General features: G+C 58.6%; 5 protein-coding genes across 5 annotated transcripts; 4 read left to right on the forward strand and 1 right to left on the reverse strand.

Moving 5' to 3' along the window:
• Positions 1-1,998: 1,998 nt before the first annotated feature.
• Positions 1,999-2,829, forward strand: HRG_05868 (ser-Thr-rich glycosyl-phosphatidyl-inositol-anchored membrane family domain-containing protein; the record flags this gene model as incomplete). The annotated part of the gene is made up of 2 exons (XM_044864339.1): positions 1,999-2,233; positions 2,288-2,829. 2 exons carry the CDS (start codon positions 1,999-2,001, stop codon positions 2,827-2,829), a joined length of 777 nt encoding a protein of 258 aa, XP_044720871.1.
• Positions 2,830-6,952: 4,123 nt separating this feature from the next.
• Positions 6,953-9,532, forward strand: HRG_05869 (uncharacterized protein; the record flags this gene model as incomplete). Its single annotated transcript, XM_044864340.1, has 2 exons — positions 6,953-7,684; positions 7,757-9,532. 2 exons carry the CDS (start codon positions 6,953-6,955, stop codon positions 9,530-9,532), a joined length of 2,508 nt encoding a protein of 835 aa, XP_044720872.1.
• A 799-nt stretch (positions 9,533-10,331) lies between these two features.
• On the forward strand, positions 10,332-10,844 carry HRG_05870 (nuclear pore assembly and biogenesis domain-containing protein; the record flags this gene model as incomplete). Its single annotated transcript, XM_044864341.1, has 1 exon — positions 10,332-10,844. One exon carries the CDS (start codon positions 10,332-10,334, stop codon positions 10,842-10,844), a length of 513 nt encoding a protein of 170 aa, XP_044720873.1.
• Positions 10,845-11,204: 360 nt separating this feature from the next.
• On the reverse strand, positions 11,205-12,172 carry HRG_05871 (conserved hypothetical ATP binding protein; the record flags this gene model as incomplete). Its single annotated transcript, XM_044864342.1, has 2 exons — positions 11,205-12,056; positions 12,125-12,172. The coding sequence occupies 2 exons, from the start codon at positions 12,170-12,172 to the stop codon at positions 11,205-11,207; spliced, it is 900 nt and encodes a 299-aa protein (XP_044720874.1).
• A 1,510-nt stretch (positions 12,173-13,682) lies between these two features.
• Positions 13,683-14,991, forward strand: HRG_05872 (s-adenosylmethionine synthetase, central domain-containing protein; the record flags this gene model as incomplete). Its single annotated transcript, XM_044864343.1, has 3 exons — positions 13,683-13,751; positions 13,805-14,470; positions 14,530-14,991. 3 exons carry the CDS (start codon positions 13,683-13,685, stop codon positions 14,989-14,991), a joined length of 1,197 nt encoding a protein of 398 aa, XP_044720875.1.
• Positions 14,992-20,034: the final 5,043 nt, after the last annotated feature.

Raw genomic sequence — 20,034 nt, forward strand, 5'->3', positions numbered from 1 at the left:
TCCGTATTGCGCGAGGAACATGGCGTCGACCTGCTTCCAACTAGGCCCAACTGATTGACGACTGCGGGCTGGCACAACCCAGCAACACTCTTCTGCCATGGCATGGCATCTCCGTGGCATTACTCCGCGAATAAAAATCCTGCCGAGTCCCGCGTTGGTCTGCACAAGAGCCAACGCTTCCCCCTCACTCTTTGTCCTTTCGGCTTCAGAGTTTGCTTTTTACGCCCTCAAGCTGCTTCTCCCCATCATCTGCTTCCCGCGTGTTGTGTCGATCTGGAGGGATGTCTCGGAGTTCCGCGCCCCATTGTTTTGCACGGAGCACACAATGACGAGGTTGAGTCTGCCTCCCGACAAACAGCCGCGATCTGTACAGTATACCACGCGGCCATGGATGATGGATGTGTGCAAGAAACATCGTGGCCAACATGTAATTAAGGGGACGGCCGAGTCTTATCTCAGTCGGACAAGCAGGTTTTTTTTTCCTTCTTCGTTCGGTCTCGCAGCAGGTCCAGGCCCAGACGGGCTCGGGCGGCGAGCTTCGAGCTTTCTCGACCGTGGCGTTGTCAGCCGCAGGGCAATAGTCGGTTCCAGATTGGCGAATTGAAGCCCATGGGAGATGCTTTGCCTCCTAGTAAGGTCAGGGCTCTGCGACATACAGCACTAGCCAGGTAGCTGGAGGTATAGGATAGCCTGCGTGCCTGCCTAACTGGTGCCGTACCATGGCGTGGTATCTGTCTTGCCTACCGCCATCGAAACCTCCTGATTGGGAAGTGACCGAAAGATTCTTACGATGGTGAGTTGCCGCCCGCCATCGGATATGCAGGTGTGGAGTAATTGCTGTCCTTTCGGCTTCAGCCGTCGTGCTTGGAGCCGCATGTCGTGAAGCCCCTGACGAGGTAGCCTCATCTCGCCCGGCGAGGGCGCCTTGTCTGGGGGCGTGTGCAATACGAATGCATGTTTAAATTCGAGGCCGCCACCACTCCGTCGCCTAGTGAGTAGACAACGCGCCTGTCGAGCCAATCGGCCAGAACCGAGTTTCTCAAAATGCGGCTGTAGGGCTCCCGGCTTGTTCATGGGCGAAGCATCTTGGCATATAAATCAAAATATTACTCGCATTAAGGGGCATCGTGGGCTAGCAGCCTTGTTGGCGTGCTCAAACGCCCTGTCTTGGCTGCCAATGCTTGCTCTGCAAAAAAGGCCCCATTGTGCTGCGAATCTCGAAACAAAGCAGCCTTGTCATCCTCTGCCCCACGGGATTGGAGGGCCGGGCACGCAATCTCGGGCTTCAATGCTCAGTCGACACGCGGCGGCTCGCTCGCTGGCTTCTGCTCCATTGCGAGGTGAGATTGCCAGGACCGGGGACCTCACCTCCTTCCAGTCTGGCATCCATTAACTTCCTCGGTCATGCATGGGCAAAGTATCCGTAAGCAGGAGCAGGCGAATGTCGGCCGTCTCTCCAAAGCGGGAGGGTCGGGCCCGCCTGCCATTGGCCGCGCCAGGAGCGGCCCCCGATGCCAGGCGCCAATCATTGCATCCGATTGATGGAGAAGCAATTTCCTCTACTCCTTTAGGCAACTGCGGCTTGACCCTGCCCCGCTTAGCGTGCGAGCCCGTCTTATCTTCTGCAGGTACCAAGTACGGTGCGGTGAGCCAACAAGGGTCAGGGACGGACCTGCCAGAGGTGCCTGACCAACAGGGGAAGGGACCCCGCACACCAGGCTTAGCGAACACTCCCCCCGTGGCATGCGCACACACACTCTCGTACCCCCAAGACGGGTTGGTTAAAAAGGACGCCCTCTCACTTTCCATTCCCGCCTTCTCTCCTCAGCAACTTGCGCTCCAGTCACTCTTTTTTTGAAACCAACGCGGCTACCTTAGCTCTCATACGCTCATTCTTTTTAATTACTATAATACTCAGTCGTGCTCTCCCTCCCGGGTCAGTCTCAGCTTCCTCCGCGACTTGCCTTCTTGCACTAGCTCGCCGCCGCCTTGTCCAAGATGCACTTCAGCCTCTCCGCCGCAACGGCCGCCCTGGTCATGGCCGCCTCTGCTTTTGCCCAGATCGAAGGCTGTGCCATTTTCAACAGCCTCAAGAAGGGCGAGCCACTTCGCGTCGGCCATCCTGTCAAGATCAGCTGGACGTGCGCGTCTCAGAACGAGAAGCCCATCGTGAAGATCATCCTCGTTGGCGGCGAGGAACAGGGGACCCAGACAGATCGGGCGGTCGTCACTAGTAAGTTTGCGCCAGCCAGCAAGCAGGTCTTATCGTTTCTGATCCCTCTCGCAGCCGGTGTCCCCATCGACAGCGGAGAGTTCATGTGGACCGTTCCTGACCTCCCCCCGAGACCCTTTTACGGCTTCAAGATGATCGATGTGAGCAACGAGAAAAACCTGCAATACTCCGAGCCCTTCCAGATCGTCGGTGGCTCTGCCCTTGCCTCCAGCTCCTCCCCGGACATCAACACCACCGTCGTCTCCTCGAGCGCCTCATATGCCACGCCTACGGTCCCCACTGCCAATGCCCCAGTTGTTCCCACCTCGGCTGTTGTTCCCCAGGCCCAGGCTCCCAGCGTTCCCGCCGCTGGAGCCCCTGCTGGTGGTGTCCCCACCCGCCAAGGCAACGTCGACTATGATAACAAGAACGGAACCGCCGCCGTCAAGCCTAACGGCGCTGCCACCGGTCCCAACGGCGGTGTCGCCGGCGGCGTCTCTGGCCGGCCCAACAACTCTACGGGTCTACCTATCCAGACCGCTGGCAGCGCCCCTCTGGCTCAAGCCGGCTTCCTCAGCGTCTTTGGTGGTGTCGTTGCCATCGCCCTTGCTCTGTAACGCAGAGAGATGTGGGTTTTGAGAGTAACTTTCTATATCACTATTGCACAAAAGAGACTTTCACTCGGGCGCTATGGTAAAGGAGACTTGGAAGACTGGACTGCACATAGGAGTGGCTCGGCAACGGATTGGACACAGGCCCCATCTTGGCCTCATGTATCGGCCGTGCTTGGGGGCGCCCTGTCCGCATTCTGTCGCCCGGGCTTACGATGAGTTGTAGGTAATATCCTAGTTAGCAGCAAATGGCAGGGTGCGGCCGATGTTTTTCATCTAACAATTACCCATCCATCGGACTCGCTTTGACGTGGTCCCATACAAGCACTTAGGACCTCGAGCCGTTGACTTAGCTGTACGTGCTTGCATGTCCTCGAGTGGGCTGCCTACGGGACTCGGTGTCATGTCAGACGAGTTTCGCTCAACAGCCGTGTCACAGAGTGTTTTGTGCTTCAGTGTTAGGTTCAACATGGCGGGGCCGGCAGTTGACGGGTTTTCTGGGCGTGGCGGAATGCAAGACATTTGTGGGCGTCGAAGAACGGCTTGGCGGCGCAGGGCAACACGCACACATATGTAACAGTAGTCGGTCCGTTCCCGATGAGACACAGCCTCCTCTCACGCTTTGTGACAAGGCATTCTTCCGCCCACGCACATGTATGGATGGATGAGTGGATGTAGCTTCATCTCTTGTCAGCTGAGCCAGAGCCAGCCAAACTCGGGTGTGACGTGGTCACGTGCGTGGCCCAACCATAGCCCGTCGCTGCCTCCCTTCAACAATCCTTTGTCCGACTGCGAAAACGGGCCGCGGGTTCCATTTCAGACTCATAATCGACACGGGACACACCCAGGATCTGTGTTTCTTCTACAGACTGCCAGTACTCCACTAATTTACTGTACCTGCCCGCCTGATGCCACTGACCGGCCTCCACCGCCCCGACTTGGCTGCAGGGGAGAAATCCCGCTCACGGCCAGGCTCAAGGTACGTAATATGGACGGCGCCGGTGTCTCAAAACGCCGTGCTGTACGAAGTCCACCCTGCCGTTACTCATGAAGTGGAAAATGGCGGCAAGCATCGCCCCTGAGGCCAGACACGATGCCGTTGGCAGAGGGATGGACGTGCGGGACCCTGGGCGTACCGGCCTCGAGGAACGCCCGTCGTGATGCCGCTCACTGTAAGGATAATCCGTGCCTTCAAGAGCCACAGGTCGCGGCCAAGCCGGTTGTGGAGCACGTCGGCAAACGCGCCGCTCAGGGGCCGCGCGGCAAAGTTGAGGAAGTCATAAGTTGGATGGCAGCTAGGTTGCTATCCTCGGTCTAGCTCAGCGAGGAAAATTGGCCTTGAAATGCTAAATACTAATTTATACCAGTCCCCCCCCGGCGGATCAGGAATATTAAGCGGCGACGAAAAAGAGACTTCGCAGGGCTAAGACAACGGGCAGGGCGTCCTTGAAGCTGAGCCTGGCAACCGCCTCGCTCTTGACCGTCTCGAGGGCCTCCCAGACTGGCCCCCTCTGCTTTCGATCGGACACATGCCCGTCCCCGTCCGATTAAATCTCCCTATCCTCATCCGCCGGCCCGCGGCTCGTAACGGCGCCGGGAGCGTCGGCCAATGCAGCCCCGTGCCGTCCGCGTGCCCCGGCATTGTCTTGGACACGTCAGGACCCCGTCTGCCGAACCCCGACGGGGGTGTCAGAGCACAGAAGCAGCATGTAACCAAGCAAACGAGGGGCACGACAAACGTGACGTGCCAGGCTTCTTGGTGGAGATCAGGGAGAACAAGCGGAGACTGCCCCAACTCTCCGCCAAGTGACGTTTAACCCTGAGCTGATGGGCTTTTTCTCTATCTCATGGTAAACATGGCAGGGACAAAGCTCGCGAAGTGCCGCCAAGCAGAGGCCAACAGTCTTCGCTTTACGTCTCAGTCGAGGGTAAGAACAGCGAGGAGAAAGGGGAGAGACGGTGTTCATGGCGGCTGGAGCATGCGTTGGAAGGAATTTGGTTTCAGGGATGCAGAGAACCGGAACAGGCTTCGCGTAAGCAACGGACGGATCATGGACTCGGCATCGTGATGGCGGTTAAGAGGGGGGCTACCCCCGTCTGCGGCTACCCCGTAGCCTGATGAAACGAGAAAAGTGGCATCAAGATTCTCGCTCTTCGTGACGACTCGGTAACCTATGAAGTCGAGGAAACTCGATACAAGTGGAGCGAGCTTGACAGTTGTGCCGCGGTCACAGATCACAGATGCAGGGGGGGCGGGCGCACGCACATCGCCATCTTTTTAGAGGGGGCTGAGCCAATGGCAGGCACCCCGCGCCCCCTGCGTGGAGAGGCAGCGACGGCTGCGGGGCCTGGATTTTTCCCCTCACCCGGCCGGCGCTCGATCGTCGACGGAGGCGATGACGGCGTTTGACGGCGACGGCGATGGCTGCCATGAGAGAAAGGGTCTTGAAAGGGCAGTGCTTCGCTGTCTCAGCTTGTAGCCCCCGTCGCCCAGTGCGCTCTTCTTCTCGCCGTGGCCAGGATGGCCCAGGATGGCCCGGTGCCGAGGTGGAGCGGGACTGTTTCGTTTCTCGAATTGTGTCTCTTGGTGTTTTCTTTTTCCATGCATCTCTGGCGGCTACCGCCTGTGTTATTCATTCCTCGGCCCCGTGCAGATGGGCCTCGTTCGTATTGACGCGAGGAGAGGCCTCAGGTGAGTCGGCTCGGGGTCTGCGCCGTCCGGGGGGACCCGTGTTTGCGGCGAAATGAAAGCGGGCAGGTGTGTGCGTCGTCCAAGGTATGTGCATCGCCCATGTACCCTGATGAAGCTCTCGAGTCTTTGCTTGGAGTTTCGCTGGCGACGATGCCAGCCACGGTTCGCACCGTCCGTCGGGCTAGCGGTGCTGGATGCCTCCGCCAGACGGACAGGTGACGCGCCAGGACAGAGCCCCGGCACCACCACCACCAACCGCCACCACCAACCACCACCAGAGAGGCGCGCTCGGTCTTGAGTCTACCTCCTTCCAGCTGCTAGCAGTGCTTTGCATTCCATGGCACGTACCTCGAGTAGCGCCGCTCGTCGCCGCCCAAGATTCATTCCATCCTGCCCCCTGCGGCGGCCTACGGGGCGCTGAGTCGTCACTCACCTTCAGGGCTGCTTTCGGCGCTGACGGGCGGCATCCACCGCGATGGGTTCCAGGTTGGGGTTAGTAGGCCAGCAAGTGCCCTGTATCTTCAAGTTATAGCGCAGGTACGAGCTCCTACAGTGGAGTCTGGGAGGGAGACGGACCGGGCTGGACCCCAGTCGCCCGCCGACTCATGCAAATCAAGGCTAGCTATCCTTGGCCGAGAGTACGAAAAAAAAAAGGAAGATGGAGGAAAAAGAAAGGAAGCAGCACATGCCATAGCCTTTCCCTTTTCAAGAGACGATGCCGCCATCGCAAGGATTGCAATAAAGATAGGCATCGCGGACAAGTGGCCGTTTCTTCCGGGCCCCCAGATGGTCTGGTTTGACGTCGGGAGCGGCTCGGCCCTTTGAGTTCGTCTCGTCTCGTTCCCTTCTCTCTAGCGACATTCCCCATATTCCTCCTTCTCCTGCTTGTTCATTCTTCTCCCCCATTCTTCCCTCTCCCGGTCATGAGCACGGAAAGCTGTCTCCCTACCACAGCCTTCAGCTGGCCGCCGTAGCCTTGGCCGCCCATTCGACGCCCGCCCAACCGTCGGTCCTCGCCCCCCGAACCGGGTCTGCATCCGCTCCGCGCTTCGACCGTCTACCGGTACCAGTGTCAGTGTGGTAGCGCCCTTGCCCTGCCAAAATTCAATCCGTCAAGAGGCTCGGGAAAGAAGGACAGGGGGCAGATCAGGGAAAAAAACCCAAACCCGACTTCTCCCCGCCGACTTGCGGTCAACCGTCGTCGTCCCAAACACCTCGCGCTCGCTTCTCATGTTGGTGCTCGACGGCTGAATGAGGGGGTGGCGCCTGCAAGACAATCTTCCCATCTTGTGCGGGCACCTAATAAATCTGCAGCTGCCGGCCCTCTTGGCGCGTCGTTGCTCGCTCAGCTCGACCTTGGTTTGGGCCGCAAAGACGGACGCCGCCTCGGTCTGAACCGCACGCCTCTCGCCCCCAGCCAATCGCCCGACCCCAGCCATGGCAGCCACTCAGAGCTCCTTCAGCACCCGCCGCGACGGCTCCTGGGATGGCCCTGGGCCGTCTGTGGCGTATGGCATACAGCAGCCGTCTTCGCCGACCCTGACGAACCCAGACATGATTCTGCCCGACTACGACAATGGTGAATCCTACGACAGCCTCTCTCGCGCTCCCTCCTCGTCGGTCTGGTCCATGGCTCACCCCACAAACGCCGACTTTTCTCCCCTGCCCCAGAGCAACTACCACGCAATGCCTCTGGGTCCCTCGACCCCCATAATCTACGGCAATGGCACCATGCTGTCCGACATTGGAGAGGTGACCGAGGTTGAAAGCATCGCCAGCAGTCCGCCCAGGCGTCTGACGTCTCGCCCCCTTGTCTCTGCCAGCGATGGCACTCCGCTTCGATCGTCCCCGACCATCGGCAAGGTGCTCGTCAACAGGCGGCCATTGCACGAGCGCCGCCTGTCCATCGAGTCGACAAGCACCATCAACGACAACGGCCGAGCCACCGCCCTCGGCGACTTTGACGACTCCATCAGTGTTGCCGACAGCTGTTTCCAGGGCGACGACGAGGAGAGCATGGCCTCCTCCTACGTCGAGGAAATGCCAGTTCGCCAATCCGTCACCGCCGTCCGACCGTCCATTCAGTCCATCAACCAAGCTAGACCCTCTGCAAGTTCCATTAGCAAGCGAGCCGAACACATCCTGGCAAACGCCAAGCGCCGCCTCAATGTATGCTCCGGCTACTCTATCCCTCGCCCCCCTCGGAGTATCATAGTGGCAGAATCGCTGACGTTTATCCAGACCATGGAAGGGAATTTGAGCAGGGCGAGAAACTTTGGCTACTCCTCCGCGTCCGACGGCCCTACCCCTTCCCCGGCTGCTCGACCGGTCAAATCCTTTGACGAAGACATGCTTTCCAAGTCGTCGTCGAATCATGCAAGAAACGTAAGCGAGACGGGCTTGCAAGGGACTTCGAGACCTATAGAACGCTTCCAGAGATCGGCCAGCGCTCTCGGTGCAGCTGGTGGTTACCGCCAACCGCTCCTCTCGCCTGTGAGCGCCGACGCTCCTGGTAGTCAACATGCTCACCTGACCAACAAGCTGTCGCACCATCCCCTCGACATTGTGCTTACGCCTTTGAGCGAGGACGGCGACGACGAGGGTCATTGCGCCAGTGATAAATTCGACGACGTTCGAGCCAGCAGCGTCGCCAGCCCGACTTTGAGCTCCTACTCGGATGCCGGCGGGCCACGATCTCCGTCGGTGGTACAGGTGCGAGACCTTCAGGACCAGATGGAGGGGCTCAAGGGCAAGATCTCGAGCCTCAGACAGCAAGCCCGCGCAGACAGCATGAAGCGTCGCAGCTTACAGGGCCTCCGGACGCCGAGCCCCTTCACTCACGCGAGGTGGGATCACGCCGAGTCGCGCAGCGTGAGCAACCCGGACCAGAGGAGCCGCGCACCCGAGAGTCCCTTGAGCGCCGCGGTATCGGAAGGCGAGATCGGCGGGAGCCCCGGGGTCCCCAAGGAAGATGAGGCCCAGGACTTGCCCGGGGAAGATGCGCCGTCCATCGTCGGCAGTTATCATGAGGCTCGGGAGACTCAAGACCAGGGTGGGTCCGAACGCATCGAGGATGTTGAGACTGTTGGAGAGTCGAATGCGGACGTTGAATATCTCAACGGCGCAATCCAGGACGCGGAAAACGACGATGTCGACGTAGACGGGGCAGCTGATACCGACGGCTGGAGCGAAAGCGGCGATTCCTTGTACCACGACACGTACCAGCATCCAGTGTCCCATGAAGATCGAGAGGACGCGTTCGACTACGAACACTTTTTCCTTCACTCGGCCATGGGCACCCTGAGTCAACAGGAGCGCAGTCGACGCGGCAGCTCAGGCAGCGATGAATCTGGTGATTCTGTCGAGACAACTCGAGGCCCAATGTTGAGCCATGCCAGACGCCCCAGCCTGGACACTTTTACGACAGTTGACTCCTTCACCACCGCCACCGAGGGCCGCGCAAGTCGTAGCTCGTTGATGCCGGGCGGGGAATTTGGGGATGAAGACGCTGAGGTTGAGAGCTTTGCGCTTTCGAGGGCGTCCGGCGGTGGCGACGACGAAGCAAATCACTGGCAACGAAGCCGGACGCGCCAGAATTCTGTCATCCACCGGCCGAACAGCACGACGTCAACGCTGCACCGTCCATCGGTTTCTTCTTTCGAGTCGACGGGGACAAATAGGAGCTTCCCGCTCGTGAACAGGGTCAGGATGAGTGGGGGGATGTTGACGCCCATGGGGTCCCCGGGACAGGACCTCAAGCAAGTGTCCGAGTCGCTCATGACGGAAACGGTCAGCATCTGCGACAGGGAGAGCATTCACGAGGCGCAGCCGCAGTCGCCCGCAATCCAAATGCTATCCAAGGAGGACCAGATGATGGTGGAACGGGTTGTGGCCAGCCTCGGAAGATGCGTACTGGGCCTGACGGAATCATCGAAAACCGACCCAGGGAGACAGGAGGAGTTTAGGCGAAGGATCGACGCTGCCAGGAAGGTTCTTGAGGCGGGCCCGGGGTCCTGAGCCATCATGTATCACGACGACGACGACCATGACGATGACGGACGAGTTTGAAGGGAGATTTGACGCGGCGTAGCGGACTCGCTTTACATGAAGATGCAAAGAGGACGAGCAGGCATGCCGGGAAGAGGAGGCGGTATTTATGGTGGCACGGAATCGAGTCGCCTGGATTACGCGGGAGTGGCCGGCCAAGCGTTTGTCAACAGTGGATAATTCTGATACCCTCCTTGTATTTTCCCCCTCCTTCCATCCCTTTGTTAGACCTTTGATTACATAAAGAGTATTAATCTTGAAGACATTGTCTACCAAGCTGCGGTTGAGCACCAAGTAAGCGCGCCGAACAGGATGGTTGGTTGGTGGTGGCCGAGCTGTTGACGAGGCGCCGAAGCATCTCGGTGGGGTGAAGAGTTTCAATAATCAAAGAAGTGCTCGACGTCCAGGATACACACGGTGACTGGGATTCTCTCCAAACGGGTGCGATTCGCAGGAGGCGTTTGGGGGTCGCAGATCCAAGGCTCCCAGCGGGCGCCAGAGGCAAACCACCACTTACTTTTCCACTCGCCATCAATTCCCCAGTTGCGGCACAGTGCATTAGAGTAATCGCACAGTAGCCAGCACAGCACGTGGTCCCATCGGGCTTCTCCCTCGCTCTCACTTAAATCTCACGTCGACGACACAACGCCGCTTCCCCCACCGAAAAGCCCCCCCTGCTCGCATCCCCCACCCGGACAATCGAGCCTCGCCGTCTCCCGAAAGGGCCAACAAGAGGCAGAAGAAGCAGACAGTCGCCGCCGCCGCCGCCATGGAGGGCCATCTCGGCCTGCTCGCCGGCCTCCTCCCGCCGGAGCTCGCCGGCCCCGTACGCCAGCACCTGCTACACCCGCAGTCACCGCTGCAGACGTGCGGGCGGCACGTCGTCGCCCACGCGCGCGCCGCCGCCGCCGCCGCCGCGGATGTCGCCCTCGGCCTGGCCGCCGACAACCAGGGCCTCGCGGGCGGGCTGGCGCTGCTCGCGCTGCTGGCCACGGCCCTCGTCGTCGCGCACTGGGTCAGCCGCCTGGTCATGTGGTGGACCCGCGTCGCGCTGCGTCTTGCCTCGTGGGCCGTCGTCGTCGCCCTCGCCGCCTGGGTCTGGAATCGCGGGCCTGCTGCCAGCGTCAGGGATGCCGTCGTGCTCGTCGGCAGGGTGCTTGGCTATCTGGCTGTTCTCAAGGATATCTGGCTCGACGAGTATAACCGCTACGAGGGCCAGCAGAGGCATGAGGCGCGTGGTGGTGGCCATGGCGCCCGGGGCAGGAGTTCGGCGCGGTACTAGGCCTTGCTCCCCGTCGAGCATTCTTTGAGCGACCGTGCGCGGCTCCGAAGCCATGCGAGTGATTTGATGCCGTCGCAAACACCACGTGCTGCAACTGATATGCGCGAGCGAGCCTACGAACCAACGAGGGAGGAACCGACAGTCAACAGGATGGAGCCGCTCCGAATGTACAGGATCAAGTATGGTTTTTGCTATCTCGTTCCAAATCGAGGACGAATGTGCTTGGGTCTGCAAACACATCTGCAAAGAAAAAAAGACAGGTCGCCCAACGCCGCCGCTATGCAAAACACACTCGAGTACACGCGACCCCGGCCTAATGACCATCTGCCGTCGGCTCAAGGCATCATATCGTTCGTTATGTTACTCCTCGTCTTCAAACTCCTCGTCGTTGGGCTCCTTGGGATCCTGTGCCTCGTGGAACTGGATACAGTCGTCGATGTAGCTTAGGATGGCGCCGACGCTGTCCTCGTTTGTCACATCCAGTTTCAGATAGTTGATCATGCTGAAGCTCTCGATCAAGCCGGCCACGGCCCGGTTCAGCCTCCGGAAGCTGGCGCCCTTCATGACCTGGTCCCTCTCGTCGGGCCGCTTGGCCTCGTCGTCTTGGGCATCGGCTCCTTGGGCTATGCGCTGTGTGCGCTCGGCGGGATCGTCCTCGAGCAGGCCGACGTCTGGCGTCAGGAATCGCTTGAGGTCCTTTTTCTTGACCTGGCCCTTGACCAGGTCCATCTTGGACAGGACGTTGATGTGGGGGACCTCGAGCATCAGCATGGCGCTCATGGCGCTCAGGGTGCCGGCGAAGAACTTTGCGCGGTCGACAATAAAGGTGGCCTCGAGGAGGTAGACGGCGGCCATGCGGACGTCGAGGGATCCGGGCTGGGAGAGGAACTTCATGAGAGTAGGCAGGACGGGGATGTGGGTGTAGAGCTCGATCTGGCCGGGCATGTCAAAGATGATGAGATAGTCCTCGGTCAGGCTATCGAGGGCTTCGGTGAGCCAGTCGAGGTTTTCCATGAGAAACTCGAAGCAGTATATGAGGCCCCCGTTGGGACCCAGGCCGGCCTCTTCCATGGCGTCCTTGAGGGAGATGAGCTCCTTGATATCGAGGTCGGGCTGGTGCTCGAAGGACTCGGCGGCGGGATCGAGGTTGACGTAGAAGGCGGAGCGACGGTTGAGCTGGAGGTGGGTGATGAGGGCGGCGCAAAAGGTGGACTGGCGCGAGTCGAGTTAGCACTGGGCGTCATGGTCTCGAATTCAGATGTTTGTGGTTGTTGTCGTACCTTTCCGGCGCCGGCCGGGCCCATGACCATGGCGCCAAACTTACTCATGATGGCGGCGGCGAGTGAGGCTTTCCTCTGTGACAAGGAAGAAGCTTGATGGGAGAAGAGCTCCAAGGGGCGACGTATAAGAGGCAGGGATGGGCTGCGTGCACTGGCTGCAGGCGAGGCTGAGGATTGGGTTTTGCTGGAGTGAAGTTTTGGCCAGGGGCTCCGCAGCGGGCAGTTGGGACAAGGCTGTCCGGTCGCCGCGCACAGGGTACTTGCTAGGCACTTTGATCTGCGCATCGAGGCTACCTTCGGCACATGAGATGGCCCCTAGCAGGCACTGTGCCCCTCCGCAGACCCCCAATGCAAGGCACAGCCCACTAAGGAACCTGCAGATACAAGCCCGACCTTGGTATCTTTTCTTGGCTATATCTAGCCGACTGTCACTTTTCCAGTAAATTAGTAGAGAAAGTACCGCTCGCTTGATAACGACAGGAAATTCTACGTCATACTTAGGTAGAGAAAAAAGGTATTTTCCTCAACACCAGGGCGCAACACTCCTTGGGCCGCTTGAGAAAGCCACTCCAGCCAAAATACTAACCTAGTTAATTTATGCCTCTGCGCTATTGCATCGGGGGTTTATATCTGCATGTTCTGGTGATCCTAGTAGTGGGCTGTACTAGTTAGTACAGACTGGTGAGGTGCCCGCGATGTGCACGTGGGTACACGGCAAGTCCAAGGTACAAAGCTCGGCCAAACACGTTGTCGGAGCCAGAATTCCTCGGCGAAACAACGAAGGTAGATGACGAAAAGCAAGGCTCATCACTTTTCGCACAAGATGGACAAGAACTCGTCGGCACTCTGATGCATCTACAGTATACATATACTCACATGTACATACATGCATGCATGTACTGTACATACGTCCATATATGCGCCAACACAGGCATTCATAAGTCGCCGAAGCATGAAGAGGTCCGGGAGGGAGCGAGAGAGGGGCGAGGGATCGGCGCCGAGGGACACAGACAGGAGGAATGCTGCTCCTGCCCGATGGCGCAATTTCGCTGCAAAACGTGCTGTTTTTTTACGCCGGATCCCCCCAGCAGGTACGGGCTCTCGTGCTACCATGCTGCTAGGATGGTACATGTGTGTACGGCTTAACGTCCACCAGTGCCCCTGCTCACCCTTAGCATTCCACTACCACAACCTTATTCCGAATACCCCTCGACTCTATTTTTTTTTTCCTCGCTGGCTGCTACGTCGGTTTTAATCGCCTCTCCGCCTTTCTCCTGATTGACCCCAACCGCTTCCTGCTCTTCTTTTTCTTCCCCTCTCCTCCACCCCCGACACTATATCCATCTCCATCTTCTCCCTCAGTGGTACGTGGCCCGATCTCTCACTTCTCAATTCTGCTGCAACTCTAGAGTGACGACAGTCTAACCAATTCCTCTCTCCAGCTCAGTCCGGTCCCGCTCCCTTCCCGTCTTCGACCTAGACGCATCGTCATCGAACGAACCTCTTGCTTTTATCCCTTCACCTCTCCTCCGCCAGACCTCCTCTTCCTTCCACAGCCATGTCTGCAGTCAACGGCACCAACGGTGTCCACGCCATGGGTCCCGCCCAGGGAACCTTTCTCTTCACCGTGGGTATCCTGCTTCTCCTTCCGATGCCCCGCCTTCTAACCCCCGTCTCCAGTCCGAGTCCGTCGGCGAGGGCCACCCCGACAAGATTGCCGACCAGGTCTCGGATTCCATCCTCGATGCCTGCTTGGCCGAAGACCCCTTGTCCAAGGTGGCCTGCGAGACGGCCACCAAGACGGGCATGATCATGGTCTTTGGCGAGATCACCACAAAGGCCAAGCTCGACTACCAGAAGATTGTCCGTGATACTATCAAGCAGATTGGCTACGACGACTCGGAAAAGGGCTTCGACTACAAGACCTTTAACCTCCTCGTCGCCATTGAGCAGCAGTCTCCCGACATCGCACAAGGTCTGCACTACGATCAGGCTCTTGAGCAGCTCGGTGCCGGTGACCAGGGCATCATGTTTGGCTACGCTACCGACGAGACCCCCGAGCTCTTCCCCCTTACCCTGATGCTCGCCCACAAGCTCAATGCCGCCATGGCTGCGGCCCGCCGCGACGGCTCCCTGCCCTGGCTGCGGCCCGACACCAAGACCCAGGTCACCGTTGAGTACAAGCACGAAAACGGCGCCGTCGTCCCCCTCCGTGTCCACACTGTCGTCATCTCGGCCCAACACGCTCCTGAAATCACCACCGAGGAGCTGCGCAAGGAGATCAAGGAGAAGATCATCAAGCAGACCATCCCTGCCAGGTACTTGGATGACAACACCATCTACCACGTGAGTGGCCGCCCCGTGCCGCGTGCATTGTATGCTACACAGCTGACCAATCCCCGCAGATTCAACCCTCTGGCCTCTTCATCATTGGCGGACCCCAGGGCGACGCCGGTCTCACCGGCCGCAAGATCATTGTCGACACCTACGGTGGCTGGGGCGCCCACGGTGGCGGCGCCTTCTCCGGCAAGGACTTCTCCAAGGTTGACCGGTCCGCCGCCTACGTTGGTCGCTGGATCGCTAAGTCCCTCGTTGCCGCCGGCCTCTGCCGAAGGGCTCTTGTCCAGCTTTCCTACGCCATTGGCGTTGCCGAGCCCCTTTCCATCCACGTCGATACCTACGGCACCTCGGACAAGACCTCGGACCAGCTCGTCTCCATCATCCGCGACAACTTTGACCTACGGCCCGGTGTCATTGTCCGCGACCTCGACCTCACCCGGCCCATCTACCTCCAGACGGCCAAGAACGGCCACTTTGGTACCAACCAGCAGTTTAGCTGGGAGAAGCCCAAGGCCCTCAAGTTCTAAGCGAACGTGGTGGCGGCGGGGAGGGCATTCAACAAGCCCCCTGCAAGCCGACGGCTACGAATTCAAAGTGTCTAATGGTCCATTTCATGCCAAGTCAAGGCGGCGTACGGTTCTCAACGAAACCCTGTGAACCCCCCCTCCGGGACCGGAGTTATGGGGGGCGGTTTTCGACATGTGATTTATTTGTCATCTTCTTTTGTCATTTCAACGAGACAGGACTTGTCTCCTTCTGACGATACAGCGAGACGGACTGGTGGCGTCTTTCAACAAAGACGAGTTCCCGAGGGAACCTGCGTTTGTGAGGCGAAGCAAGAGCTCCTTTTGGACGAAGGAGGCTTTGCATTACGAGATACCCCTTCCGAGGGAAGAAAACTTTTTAGAGAAGCAAGAAGCGAGCCTGGCGCTATGCTAGGGGGCGGGGGAGGGGGGGGGAGGACGAGAATAATTTCAACATATTTTTGTTTTCCCCATATTTCTCTGGACAAACTCGTGCGTCGGGACGGGCGACCAGCGACTCAGTCATCATGTCGTTGGCTACGAGAGGGTGACTGAGAGAAGGGGAGAGGTTTCAAGGCCCCGACGGCGGCTGCCAACATGTTTGAGGATGGGGACCGAGTGCTCAGCTTCTTCTTCTTGGGCGGGGGCGCAGGCTGGTCATGTATCTTCAAGGCCGTGGATAGATGGATCTTAGAAACAGATGCCAAAAAAAATCCCCCGTCCATGAGCGTGTAAGCCAAGCTTGTCAATCATGGCATTTAAGTCATTAGAACAAGGCCATGGACAGTCACCCGTCCGTGGTCGACCTGATGCGTACGGCGTGAGGAAGTTGAACACATCAGAGCCCAAGCTCGCACCTTGGTCACCCTCGACGATTGGCACGAAGCGACAAGAGACAGAGAGCGTCAGAGAGCATGTATGCCGTTGGGCCCTCGATGGACGCGCAGGGAGATGAGGGCCGGCCGTTCTGTCAGATTCACGCGTTGGCGACAGATGACAGGAAGCCGGGCAGGACTCGCGACGAGAAGAAAAATTGGGAAATGAGCGAGTGGGAGAGGGGAAAAGCAAGTCTGCCGCGACAGCTGCGGCTTGCTTACCAAGTACGATTGGACGAGGTACTGCTACACAATGATGAGCTGGGAAATGTGACGGAGAACGCCGTCTGCCTGTTGGTCAAGCGCTCCGAGGGGTGACTGAGAGTGGCGCGCGCGATTGTGTATGTAATGTACAGTACGAATGTCGTGTTGGGTCGGCGACTTCCCGAGAGAGGTTTTGCTCTCCCGTCAGAAATTGGGTGGGCAGCAAGTCCGAGAGCCAAGATGGTATTCCTCGTCGGCCATGTTGGCCACAACGACCGGTGTGAGGGCCGTCGAGGCAGAGCCATTGCTCCCAAGATGGAGCCCTGCAAAGCAAACGAGGCGGAGACGGCGCCGAGGCATTGCTGTTGGCGGGCATCTTGGCTAGACACCACGGGCAACAGGATAGCTCCGAGAAAAATGCCGCGTCTAGTTCGAAGGGCAGGCAAGGCCCAGCCTTGCAGCGTCGCCAGGCGGCGGAGTCGAGCGCGCCATTCTCACCCGCAGCGCGTTGCTTCACGAGCGGTGAGGCAGAGCTCTTTGCAAGGGTGGTGATGCGAAAGGGGGTTGTTGGTATTAGTCGAGACGACGCGTGTTTCGTGCCCGAGGAAGAGATGGGCCTTCATGGCCGGATATGAGCCTGCGTGGTCGTGACATAGCGGAGCATGCCGAGCGGTCAAGCTTTTTGCGGCTTCCGGCGGACGAGGTGATGCCTTTTCTTGGCAGATATGGCAATGAATGGTTGGCTCTCTCGGTGGGACACGCAATACACAGCCACGTAGCCGGGGCGGAGATGAAATTTCATTACCGGCTGGATGGCAGCCTGGAGAGAGTGGGTTAATAGCAGTCTGAATGAGGCCGTGAATGGGAAATTCCGTGCCTGTGCGGCTCGGATTTTTCGAGCAGGCCCCCGTCTACTTGCCAGGGGCCCCATGATCTTCAGCCTTGTCTGGTGGGGATAAGAGCCGCATCCATGACTTGATCCTTTGTTCTCTCATTCACATTCCTTGAGAGGATCTGTGCTTCCCCTACTTTAGAGGGTCCTGCCCCCGGCCGAAACATGGGTATGATGATGGTAGCAAATGGCAAAAGTTCCTCATCGACATATTGTCTGGAGATGGGAGCCATCAATTGGCAAGGGGAAGTCTCCGTCACCGATATTAACGTATTCAAAATAATCACAATATCAACTCTGACAGCGGGCCAGAGGTGGGTTTTGCAAAGTCCTACAATCATGGCCTCCAATGGAATTGAAGTCAAGACCTCGGCACTACTAGGACGAGAGGCAAGCGCAAGAGGTGCTGAGATTGGGCCGTCATTCTGTGGGGAGGGAAATCACTTGATTCCTCGAAAGAACAAGCGCGAGACACAATTCACCAAGACACGATTGACCAAAGTCCGACATTGAAGTTTGGATAGTTCGAATCTTGTACAATGTCATAGAATTTTTTTTTCTTTTAACTTCCTTTCCGTATCCACGAATAGACTCTGACTAGAACAATGCGGCCGACACTAAAGCGGGAGCTCATCTTTAGCGTGACCATTAAGCTGGCCCTGGCATGAAGGAAAGCGTCAGTGTGGGTGGCTGCACCGGGAGGCGGCCGACAGGCACTAGCCGATCGCTGCTGGCGGGCATTAGGGCCGCATGAAGAGGCCATCGGCGTTAACAAGATGGCCAGAGAGGCACGAAGAGACAGCCGAGTGTTGCCGAAACAACGTAGCTTGCCATCGGACCATAAGCCTGGCGGCCTAACGGCTCGTGCAGCGACCAAATATCCCTTCACCCGACTGGCTGTCGACGGGAGAAGAAGAAACTTGATGGCATATCTCTGGATGTTGGATCATAGGAGAGCAAAAGACAATAGGGACTCGATGGGGGAAGGGGGGGAAGGGATGAGCCATTCTGGCAAGACGAGTATGAGAGAGCGGATGCGGCGGTGAGAGAAGTAGCGCCGACGAGAATGATGAACGGAAGCCTGTCAGATGGTATAGACGGCTATGGGATGAGGCTTGATTGACGGTTGATATTGTTGCCGCGAGCGAAGCCAACAGAGGGTGCTGTGATGGAAGAGAAGCTGGCCCGTGCCGGCCAACCGAGTGCCCACTAGGCTGGCAACCATCAGGAAATACAGACACGGTAGTCACAACTTTTGAGCACAACCGAGGGACAGCGCTGTGTGTCACACTTCGTAAGTTGACCGAGCCGGGGAACCAGGTGTTTTGGTCAGCGCCTGAGGAGTTGGTCATGTTGGGGAGTAGGTGGATAGAGGCGGAGTGAACGGCATTATCCGGAAGACCAGGGCCGGACGAGACAAGCAGGGTCGGCTGGGCGTTCCGTGATAAGAGGGCCCTACAGGAGAGATGCGTTCAGTCCCACGACGCCGGACCCGAGGGCCTGGGAACCGGGAGAGGGAAAGGGGGGGAGCGGGCGAAGGGAGCAGGCTCTGCTTGCAAGAGCACCGGCCATGGTTTGCGGGGGAAAACTTTGCATCGCCGAGACTAGTAATCAGTCGTAGTCAGCGATTGACGGAAAGGAGGCGAGCAGGGGCATCGTAGCCTTGGTCTGCGACGGCGGATGAAGATGGCGGTGATGATGGACGGTGCGGGATGGCGCACGGGACGGGTGTCTGTAGCCGCCGATTCTTCTCGTCTCGAGGCGCCGTCGTGGAGCGCTGCCGTGGAGCGCTGCCGTGGAGCGAGCGAGTGCGTGGGTGATGAGGGAATGAGGGAGACTTCGGGAGAGCAAGGGTGATGTCGGAGCGGGGAGGGCGATTTGGTAATCCTGGCTCCTCTCGGCGGTCGGCCACTCAACGGTCCCGGCCACGCCACGCTAGTCCTGTTGCGGACCACAATCACCAGCCCCGCCCCCCCCCCTTGCCAACGAGTCCAACGACAATAGCAACGACAATAGACAACGCCCACGGCTCGACGACGCGCCCATCGCGCCTCGCTTCCCCTATTGTGCGCCCTCTGTCGGCCGTCTTTCCTTCTGTACCGCCGGGTCTGTAACGCCGAGGCGCTTGGCCAAGAAGCCGCTGCGGCATGGCGCTGACGAGAGCCCATCCCACGAACTGCGGCCGGCCATTTTTCTTCTCTCACCCTCTCTCCAAGCCTCTCTCCAAGCCTCTCTCCAAGCCTCTCTCCAAGCCTCTCTCCAAGCCTCTCTCCAAGACAGGGGGGCTTCGGCATCCGTAGACGACAAGCGAGCCTGTCCCGCAGCCGAGCCGAGCCAGCGTCGAGGGCTGGAAAGCTCGAGGGACAGGGAGGGACAGGCAGAGACGATCGTCAGGGGGCCCCGCAAAGAGAAGCAAGGAAAAGACTCGAGATGGCATCAGCGAAAAGAAAACTCGGCGTGGATGCGCATCATCCATCAGCCGTCGTCATCAATCCCGGGTTTAACTTTTAGACTACAGCCTACATGTGTGTAGGCCGTAGTCTAACATCCGTCCCTTCGTCCCGCACCTCCGGCCTCCCCCCCCCGGACCAGACCCACGATGTTCGTCCGCTACTGCCTGGCCTGCCTATGGCCCACGCCAAGGCATCAATGCCTAAGTTACAATGTGAATGAATGGCCAGCCTATTCCTTAAGCACTCACCGTCTTCTCTTACACCCCTCTGCCCCGTTCCTGTTTCTTTTTCTTTTCTTCACTAATGCTGAATACAGAGTGCACGGTTAAGCCATCCTGTCATTCATTCCTGCATTCATACGCTCTGTCGCCTACTCGGCGTACATGTATACACACTGTAAGTTAATTAATACAGTAACGTTGAAAAGGGCGGAATGTATCGAAACCACCCCCTTCCCTTCCCCTTTCGCATCCATCTCCGTATCCCCAGTCCCGATCGGCATGCCGGTTTGCTGAGCCGACCATGGGGAAGATGCTGTAAGAGAATCGAAACTGTCGTTGGCTTGGGCGTACTTGTGCATACAGCACGTATGCCGCAAGGAGGTCCCGGCGTTACCTGTCAC

Source organism: Hirsutella rhossiliensis, assembly GCF_020360975.1.
Source record: "Hirsutella rhossiliensis strain HR02 chromosome Unknown scaffold00005, whole genome shotgun sequence".
Classification (NCBI taxonomy): Eukaryota; Fungi; Ascomycota; class Sordariomycetes; order Hypocreales; family Ophiocordycipitaceae; genus Hirsutella; species Hirsutella rhossiliensis.